This window comes from Camelina sativa, chromosome 17 (genome assembly GCF_000633955.1).
Source record: "Camelina sativa cultivar DH55 chromosome 17, Cs, whole genome shotgun sequence".
NCBI lineage: Eukaryota > Viridiplantae > Streptophyta > Magnoliopsida > Brassicales > Brassicaceae > Camelina > Camelina sativa.
The window spans coordinates 10445054-10455194 of NC_025701.1; the positions used below are offsets into that span (position 1 = coordinate 10445054).

General features: G+C 38.1%; 1 protein-coding gene across 1 annotated transcript; it reads right to left on the reverse strand.

Annotated features, from left to right (window-relative positions):
* LOC104756549 (myosin-10) lies at positions 574–9216 on the reverse strand. Its single transcript, XM_010479155.1, has 10 exons — positions 8798–9216; positions 8006–8125; positions 7632–7832; positions 7408–7530; positions 7133–7297; positions 2198–6961; positions 1735–1890; positions 1452–1553; positions 1228–1370; positions 574–1110 (listed from the first exon to the last, which is right to left on the reverse strand). The coding sequence occupies exons 2-10, from the start codon at positions 8081–8083 to the stop codon at positions 834–836; spliced, it is 6009 nt and encodes a 2002-aa protein (XP_010477457.1). The 5' UTR covers positions 8084–8125; positions 8798–9216; the 3' UTR covers positions 574–833.

The following is a 10141-nucleotide window of genomic DNA, read 5'->3' on the forward strand; positions in this document are numbered from 1 at the left end:
ATAACACTACATCTGTGTAGAATATGGGGTTTCTAAACAATACACATCACTATATTTTTTCTCCAAGCTCTTTAGTTTTCTTTAAATGGCTGGATTCTGCCTTTTTCCTTGCTTCGTTCCCATCAATGACATCTTGTAATTTCATCAGAATCTCCTCACTATGCTTCTTGGACATGGTCAGCTGATATTGAAGTCCCTGCAGCTTGGTTTCATACTGTTCTTTAATGAAAATGATTCTCAACGACGACTCCTGCTGTGGGGCTAGTGGGGATTTATAATCGGTCTTTTCACGGGCACAATTACATTCAGCTTCACCATTCCTTCCCCTCTTTCAAATGATTGGACAACCTTTTGAACTCCGCTTTTTTCCAAATCTGCTCAGAGAGCTTCTGAGTGAGGTCACTGCACCTATTTTTCAGTGTTTCAAGCTCACTCGCACCTTTTCCACACAGCCCAGTTAGTATATCTTTTAGTATCTCAACTGTAGGTTCCGCCTCAGCCTTTATATTAAGCTATCTATAACTTGAGACCACTGTCTAGTTTGATATATTATACAAATATATTCCACAACAGTGAAATAACAGAAGATTTACTGGTAATGAAAGAAGACATGCCACTATATCTGTGTTCTCAACTACGCTTTTCATTCTTTTAATTAAAGAATATGGGGTTTTCTATACAATACAGAGAAGAGATACATGACTTCGAGATCCCCATATCTTGAATAAAGAACAATTATATTAAGCTATCTATAACTCGAGACCACTGTTAGAACTTGGACTTATTCAACATTCTTGGAACTTATATACATAGTAGTAAGTAACATCTGTGCATTAATGTTCACCAAGAGTTGCTGACGATGAGCGGTTCAAGAGCATAGCCTTCTTTGATGCCCTAACGTTCTTCAGAGTCATCATGAGCTTTTGTCTCTCCCCTTCAACCTCTGCAAACTTGAGGCTTAGCTGAGAATAACGGTCATGCATTTCCCTAAGCTCTGTCTCCATAGATGAATACCGGCCTTTGGTCTCCAGCATTTCTTCAATTAGATTGTTTATGTCTCTGAAACTCTGGAAGATTGCTTCGTCATCGGTGTGTTGCTTCAAGAAAGAGCTGCAAATTCAGGCAAAAAGGAATAAGTTCAACGTCTAGTATAGAGTTTTACTCGTTCCTGCAGTATCTTGGTTTTACAAAGGCGAAAATAAATAACAGAATCTTGGATACATGTACCTCTGGAAATGGATGGTTGATTTTTTCTTTCCACGCAATGCTTCAGCAAGTTCTATCTCCAGTGCAAGAACCCTTTCCAATGCGTTTCCGCAACTGAAGTTCTCATGAGATAGAGGGAAGATGCTTTGAAGTTCTTCTTTTGCCTGTTGGAAAGATGATCGTAAGACTTCTGGACGCACATGCTTCAATATATATTACAATCTCTAAAAGGTAAACATCCTCACCTGACGCAATTGTATCAGCTCCTGTTCCAAACCCGGAAATCTGGCGTCTGAATCGTTGTCATCTTGAGGTTGAAGTAGATTCTCATTCTTCATCCGTTCTAGCTGTAAAGAAGACAAAATAAAAGATCCAGTGTCACAATATAAAATTGTTCTGCAGATAACCAACAAGTAGACATTGTGAAATAAAATTGCAATCCAATCCAACCAAAGTCAGATATTAATACATCCAATAATTTTAACTCCACTCATATGAAATTTTAACCCACAATCCAAATATTATTACCTCATTGTTCAAGTGATCCATGCTAGACCTTAAAGTCTCTGCCCTGAAATTATTATTGATCAAAGCAAGGCTTTCTTCACTTTTTTCAAGCGCCATTGCTTCTCCTGAAGGTAATTGGTCTCCGTTTCCGCTTACATTGCTCAATTGAATAGCACCCTGATGAACAATAAACATACATTAATAAGGTGTAAATATAATAAGCATTATAAACACCTAATCATAGCAGCACCTTCTTTCCCACTGAGTCACAGAAAACAATAAGCCTAATATGTAACATCGAAATACGTAGTAGGCTAGTCATTACCAGCTTAATTAATCACGTAAACTAGTTACGCATAACATTTCATAAAGAAGATGGAGCAGAACTTTAACAAGACTGGTTGGAGCAGAACTAATTTTAATGATACCATGAACTTGAAGAAATCTAACTTCCAAATAACTGCTAGTTTGACCTGATAGTTACCTCAATGTTTGACCTGGGACTGATGGTCTCCACTGTGGGAACAAAACAAGCACCATCCCTTTGCTTGTGGTTCACCAAGTCGCCTGGAGACACTGCAGATATATTTTTGTCAGCCAACTCTGACACACGATCATCAATGCTCAATCTATCATGTTCTCCCATCTCAATATTTTTATGAGAGCTGTAACATTGTACTAGTTCTCTCAATGATTCTAACTCTTTGGCCATTTTCAAGTTTTCCTCTTTGCATTGCTGCAGAAGAGCTTCAACCCTCTGTTTTTCTTCTTTGCAGCACTCAAGACTTAATAATGAACAATCCAGCTCAGCCTTCATCATGTCATAATCCGTCATTTTCTCACGTTTATCATGGATAACAGATTGTCGATCAGCCTCCAGTTCCAATATTTTATCTCCGAGCTCTTTAGTTCTCTTGAAATGGCTGGATTCTGCCTTTTTCCTTGCTTCATTCTCATCAATGGCATCTTGTAATTTCATCAGAATCTCCTCACCATGCTTTTTGGACATGGTCAGTTGATATTGAAGTTCCTGCAGCTTGGTTTCATACTGTTCTTTGATGAAAATGATTCTCAACGACTCCTGCTGTGGAGTTAGCGGGGCTTTATAGTCGGCCTTTTCACGGGCACGATTGCATTCAGCTTCAGCATTGTCCTTAAGCTCTTTCAAATGATTGGACAAGCTTTTGAACTCCTCTGTTTTTAAAATCTGCTCAGAGAGCTTCTGAGTCAGATCACTGCACCTATTTTTCAGTGTTTCAAGCTCACTGGCACCTTTTCCACACAGCCCAATTAGTTCGTCTTTTAGTATCTCAACAGTAATTTCCGCCTCAGCCTTTAACACCGTCAAATTTTCTATTTCTTCTTCATGCACAACCAACAAAGATTTCAACTGCTCGACCTCATCAGCACATAAGTTTCTCTCAGATGAACTTCTTTCTGCATTCTCATCCCTAGTTGCGTGCTCTTTGAGTTCAACTGTCATTTCATGATTTCTATCAGCAAGAGCTCTATTCTTAGCCGTGGAAGACTCTAGTTCAGACTTTAAGACTTCAAGACTAATCAATAACTGATTGTTTTCTTCCATATACCGCGTTTCGTTGACTAGACAATGGTTAAGGGCAGATTCCACATCAGTGTGCTTCTTTTGAAACTCAAGGTGGCTCTTAGAGCAGCAGCTAAGTTGTTCTCCAAGGTCATTAATACAGATCTCAGACTGTATCTTTGTAAAAGTAAGCTGAACATCTGCAGCCACTAAACGTTGATATAGTTCTTCTATAAAAGAAGACTCTCGATGAGCATTTCTGACATACTCCAAACGTTGAAAAGACTTTTCAGATTCCAGCTCAGCTACCATCTTCTCCAAAAGTTCCACTTGAGATCTTTGCAAATCAAAGTTCTCCAACAACAAATGCTTTTCATCTAACTCAGAGGCGAGTTCTTCAACTCTGCTGTCTAAGTTGTTTCTCAAACTTCTCTCCATTTTCAATTCTGATTTTACAGAGTCGAGATCTGCCAACAACTTTATATTAGCATCCATATGCTGAGCTCCTACATTACGAGAGTCATTGAACGCATTCAGTACCTCAAAATGTTCCTTGTGGAGCTTGTCAGCATAAGTCTCCCATTCTGTTCTTGTGAAAACAACCTGGATTTCTGCAGCTACTGAAAATTCCATCATTTCAAGTAACTGAGATTCCAAATCGGAAATATATGATGAATCATGATTCAAGCTTCTCAGAGATGTTTCATATCTTGTCAGACAAAGAGCGTGAGTTTCCTTCTCCAGCTCCAGATCGGACACCATTTGCTTAAGACGGACCAACTCAGAGTTTTGCTCATCAAAACTCATCAATTTGGAACTTTTCACAATCAACTGAGATGTAAGATCTTGCATTTTAATTTCTAGTTCCTGCCTCAAACTTCTTTCAAGTTCCAACTCATGGTCAAATGTTGTCTTTAAATTTTCAAGCTCACGCACAAGACCCAACGTTTCCTGAGATTTATCCTGAAGAGAGACCAGAACACGTTTTTTTTCCTCAGCCAGTTCTTCCACAAGCAGCTTGGTTCTTCCATGTTCAACAGCTACAGAGCTTAATTCACTAATCTCTTGACCAAGCCCCTCATTCTTTGCAACAAGTAGATGTATTTCATTCTCAAAATATTCCAGACGAGAAAGAAAGTCCATGTGACGGCTCTCATAGTTTTGTTCAGCTTCAGTAATAACCTTCATTTTGTCCATGATAGACTCAGTTTCCAACTGAAGTCTCTGGAGGAGGGTAGTGGAAGCTTCTAGTTTGGTGACCAGACAATGTACATCATTCTCATGCTTCTGCTTGAGCTCCATAACATCCGACTCAGCAGCCCTTACATATGACTCTGCCTTGGATTTTTCTTTCATCAGATCATTGTTCTCCGACATAAGTACGAAACATTTTTCACATATCTTACACAGGAATTTATCAAGCTCCTCTGTTAAATTATGGGACTCCAAATCAAGATCCACTCCTTCTTCCCACAGTGGCAACGAAACAAGTTTTTCATTGTAGCAGCCTAACGTGTTTATCAACTTGTCTTTCAGACTACTGAAGTTGTTCTGTAGACTTTCATTTGCTGTGACCAGATCATCAAGCTTACCTCTCACAGAATCAAACTCAGCCTGCACAGCAGCAAGCCTTGTCTGAAAATGATTTTTTTCCAGCGCTTCTTTCTCCATAAGCACTGTAAGCTCTTTTTTCTCACAAATGCATGTCTCATAATTGGTCTTCCAATTGTTGGACTGAAACATTAGGGATTCAAGTTCATCAATCTTTTGCAGAAGGGTAAGGTTCTCCTGAGTAATATTCTGCAAACTTGCTTCTACAATTTGATTCTGCATAGCTACAGAATTCCATTTGGCAATGCATGTGGTTTTCTCCTCCTCCAGGGAGCAAACCTCGTCCAAAGTAATATCCAGCCTCTGCTTCAACATTTCCTTGGCCTCTGTTGAAAGTTCCAGCTGCCATCCTAGTTCATCAATTTTCGCTTTCATGATCCTAATGTCAACACTTGCTTCAATAAAAGTTTCCCGTAGAATGTTCGAGAATACTTCCAGATATAAGTTCCTTGAGTGCATCTCATAGAGTTCTTCTTCAACTTTTTGATATAGACTTTCTTGCACATAAAGAGATCTCTTCAAATCTTCTAGAAGAATATCACCTTTTATGGGGTGTTCCTTCATCCCCTTTTTCTCATTCTGAAACTGTGTGAGTTTTACATCTCGAGATTCCTGTTTCTCAGGCTTTGAATCATCTGGTGACTGGATGCATTCGTGAAAGCTTTGTGGAGGGTCTGGAAAAGCTTGCTTAATGAGGTTCTCATTGGTCTCAAACATAGATACAACCTGGGATGAAAGCAATTCAAGATCCTTCTGCAGATGGTTGACAGCAATAGAATAATTTAAGCGGGCCCTTTTAAGTGCTGCCTCTGCAGCCATAGCTCGTTTATCCAGTTCTTCATTCAAAGAGTCTAAAGCTTTCTTCTCCTCACAAAATCTTAGTGTTTGCTCATTCATATCTTGGCGCAACGTTTCCATCTCAGCCTTCCCACCAGAGATACTATAGACGCACGTGGAATGTTCAGTCCTTAGACTCTGTAACTCTACAAGCAACTGCCTTTGAGTTTCCTCAAGCTCCTGGACCAGAGATTCATAATAGCATTCCATCTGATCCATTTTCTTGGTAAGGCTATCACGTTCAGCTTTAGACTCGTCGAGCCCTCGTACAAGCTCGAGTATCTTATCTCTCATGGCACTAACAGATTCTGCTGAATTGGGTTCACGAGAAGTAAGATCAGGCATACCAAGATATTGAAGTGGATCGAGTTCTGGTTGATAAATATCAGTGTCCAACTCGGAACCTGATACGAAATGCTCTGCTTTTGACACGCCTCTCTCTTTCTTATCAGTCGTGGTGATTTTCTCAGATGGTATTGAGCTGAAGTGAGATATAGGCTGGCCAATCTGCCGTTTAAAATCCTGTAGAACTCCAAGCAGAGACTCAAAGTCTGAGAGGAACACTCTTAAGTCTCTGTCATGGTAGCCATAGCTAACTTTGTTTTGTATTTCTCGTATGTTATCCTCTACAACTAAAAGTCCCTGCAGCCATCTTAATTGTAGACTGTGTGGAACATTATCTTGGTCTTTGCTATTATATAGCATGTGTGATTTGACGCTACGTAGGCGCTCCATCTCTTCTTTTAACTTTGAGCACTCTGATTTCAGCACAGATACTTCTCTGACCAAATGATCCCCAGAACCAATCTCTGATATAAGTATTTGAGAAAAATCTTGAGCTTTGGAACCTATATCATCTGCATGGGACTGTAGCGAACTCACTTCAATCTTAATCTCATTAATGGATGATTCCATGTCGTCCAAGAATCCTTTAAGCTTATTGTTGTCTTCTATTGCATTTCCCAAATCGCTATTCCTACCAAGATAGTCTGACCCCCAGCTATGATGCTGCCACTCGCGACCGTCTTTCTCTTTCAGATGGCTCTGAGCAAGTCCACTCAAATCTCCAGATACTAAGCTTTTGAGGCTATCAATTTCATTCGTGCTGGATATATCGTGTTTCTCTGCACTTAGGCTCCCTGATGTGTTTGAAGAGACATCAAATCCCAGTCCTGAATCAAGGTCATGTCTCCCCACAGTTCCTTCAACTAAAGAATTATCTCGGAACTTTTCTTTGAAACTCCCTCTTATATTTGTCTGCAAAAAGATATTTGACAATATAAGTTGTGTTCTATAAGAAGGTGACCATGAAACTACATACAAATCAGGATATCATTTTTGAAAGCATATTTTCAAATCATGGATCCGTTAAGAGCAAAGTTTGAAAGGACACATTCATGAAGATTTTATGAGAAAAGAAGAACAAACCTTATCAACATGAAAAAGAGTCTCATCAGAAGGTGAAATCCTGCCACGAGAAGATTCGTCAGGACTGCTATGGTCAGGGGTCGCTGATGGACCCCTCTCACTGAGTTCTCTCTGCTGCTCGAACTCTCTGAAACCAGTTTTTGAAGTTAAAAGCTGTATAGTGACCTGAAAAAAAAAAACAAAAACGTTGAGATTCCAATCTATGAGCTTAAGAAAGAAGTCTATTTCTTCATCGGAACGTGAGAAACAGAGAATAGATGCCAAATGGTCCATACATGCAAGATAGCTCCTGAATCACAACCTTGCAAGGGCAATGCCACAGCAAAAGGCTTTAAGGCATCAGCATATTCAGCAAGGTTGATCATAGCCTCTCCAAGGATACTAGATCTAGAAGTACCCTGATCTCATAAGAGAGAAGAATAATTAACTCTGAAATTAGAAGTCTGAAAGAAAAAGGAAATAAAAGAGAAAAGATAGGAAAGAAAAAGTAGAATGATACCATAGCAACAACAATCTTATAAAGCTTTTCATCATAGTGCTTGGTCCTTGTATCCTGAAGTAGCCTTGTAGTTTCATAGATGGGATCACCCCACTTGCAAGTTCCATTTCTCACAAGCGCTTTTGTTGTCTTTGCTGTAGCTTTAACGGAGTCAGCGGGAATGAAAGATATGAATAGTTTGTCCCATCCCACTTGTGGAACCTTTTAGAAAAAAGAAAAACAAAACACCCATCAGATCACCACTGTGCACGCACATTCAGCAAGCACACATCATCAACATCTTACATAACTACTCAAAGATACATAGTTTCACACACCAACAGCCGAAGAACACAGGCAAAAAGCCAAAAACAATAGGAAGTTATTTGACTTACATGGGTAGCGTGAAACTGCAATCGAAAGACCACTTTGACTTTGGCTTTCTCCAGCTTCCATTTTGCCAGTCTCGACATTACTCGAAAAAATTTAATCAAAACAGACTGTCTCACCTGCAACTGCAAGCAACACACATATGGAAACAAACAAGCTCAATTTTCGTTTCCGTGCTCATCTTCATATATATATATATGTTCCAGTTAGAGCCCTTAAATCTAGCAAGAACAAATACTACATAGAACAATGAAACCAAGCAGTGCTAGCTGAGATGTTAAGTCACTCTCAGCTGTTCAAAGATTCCAGATGCTAATTCCACTAAATCACCACAAACTATTAAATGATACCTCAGTTCCCAAAAATAGCAAAGAGATTTTTCTGAAAAAAAAAAATGGCGAAACAGAAACAAAATCTAAAAGTACACACACTTGTAGATGGTAACCCGCAGATCCAATCTCACCTTAAAACTATATAAACCCAATTTGTAAAAACACCTCAAATCGAGAGTAAGAGATCCGATTCAAGAGAGACACACACATGCTTAGCCAAATTAAGCAAAAGTTCCACTATCTATAAACAACAACACATTCTCCAGATTTAGTAGCTCTGAAGAAACACCCAAACACTGGGAACAAAAATTACTCACTAGAACAACAAAACAAGTCGTGATTTCTTAATAATGGCTGAAACAAAAAAAAAAATAGCAATAAAAAAAAAAAAAACAAAAACAAAGAGCTTTGATTTTGATTGGGTTAATTGCATAAATGGAGATGAAATGGATGGGATCATCTGACCTAGTTAACGGATCTGAATTGGGTACACTTATGTCGGAAGCAAAAACTAATAACGCCCGACCAATGTAAGAATCTTCTTCAAACCCACGATGAGTAAATCTCTCTCTCACTTGTTCTTCTTACTGATGATAATAATAATAATAATAATAATAAAATATAAAGTCTGTGAATTTCAAAATTGGGGGTAAGCTAATAATAATAATATCAAAAAGGGAATTAAAAAAAAAATCTGCATTAACGGATCTAGAGGAGATTCAAGGCAAGAATTAGGGATTTGGAGGGAGAGAGGGAGATTAGGTTAGGTTTTTTTTTGATTACTGATTGATTTTGTTGTTGTTGTTAAGTGTTGGTGATTTGGTGAAATATCACACAACGGTAGGAGATGAGAGGAGAAGGAAAGAGTAGAGTACTTAATTAGTAGAGTGTAATGTATTATGTAATGTGTTGTTGACAAGGGTTTAAGTTTTGTATTTAGAGACAAAAAGCGTTGATTAAGAACAGAGACATCCCGCCAACGCCTCTCTATTATCATTCCTTAATTTCGCTTTCATTTCTTATTATTATTTTTTATCATATGGTCCCATTTTTATTTTATTTTATTTTATAATTATGGAAGTAGTAATGAAGATTTTTATTTATTATGTCAGGGTGTATTTATTTTTTGGAAGCCTTGGAGGTGTCTGACCAATTCGAATTTTTTTTTTTTACATAAATCTGATTAATGATCAAACAAATGTGTATAGAATAATACTAATAACCACATTAAATAAAAAAATAAAAATAAAAAGCATTACTAGTAAAAGTTAATGATGTCAATGGTTAAGATCGTAAGATGTACTTCACACTCCATGACTGCATCAACGATTTTTAAAGACTTTATAGTGTTAACTTTTTATTTTATTTTTATTATTTATACAAGTATAGATTTTGCTCCGAATTTTTATCCAAATATCATGAGAGTTTGAGGTTATCACCTATGGTTTTTTTATATACATCATAAAACGCATTAATCAAAATAAGAAAAATAATTTAAAAATATAAGAAAATAAAAATTAAGTGCAATGGTGGCCCCAAAACGGCGAGATATAATGGAGCTGGAAGGGCACGTGGTGGGAGGGTTCTCGAGTGAGCGAGTCTCTTTATCTCCCGGTCACAGCTAAGCTATTTCCACTTTAGCACGTGAACGTGAACGTATGTGATCGTCGTACGTGGTGTTCGATCCAATGACAACATATTATCTACGCACGCGTCGATGACGCTAGCTGGTTCCAAATTGTAATGCTAGTATCTTGGGCCAAGGCCCAAATTAAAGGATTTTTGTTTTTGTTTTTTTTTTTTTTTTTT

What these genes read in the sequence shown, in the direction of transcription:
- LOC104756549 (XM_010479155.1), bottom strand. Translation starts at nt 8,083, where the DNA reads ATGTCGAGACTGGCAAAATGGAAGCTGGAGAAAGCCAAAGTCAAAGTG. An exon ending in ATTCAGGAGCTATCTTGCAT is followed by an intron (nt 7,298 to 7,407) that starts GTATGGACCATT and finishes TTTTTTTTTCAG; the next exon opens with GTCACTATACAGCTTTTAAC. An exon ending in TGGATCACTTGAACAATGAG is followed by an intron (nt 1,554 to 1,734) that starts GTAATAATATTT and finishes TCTTCTTTACAG; the next exon opens with CTAGAACGGATGAAGAATGA.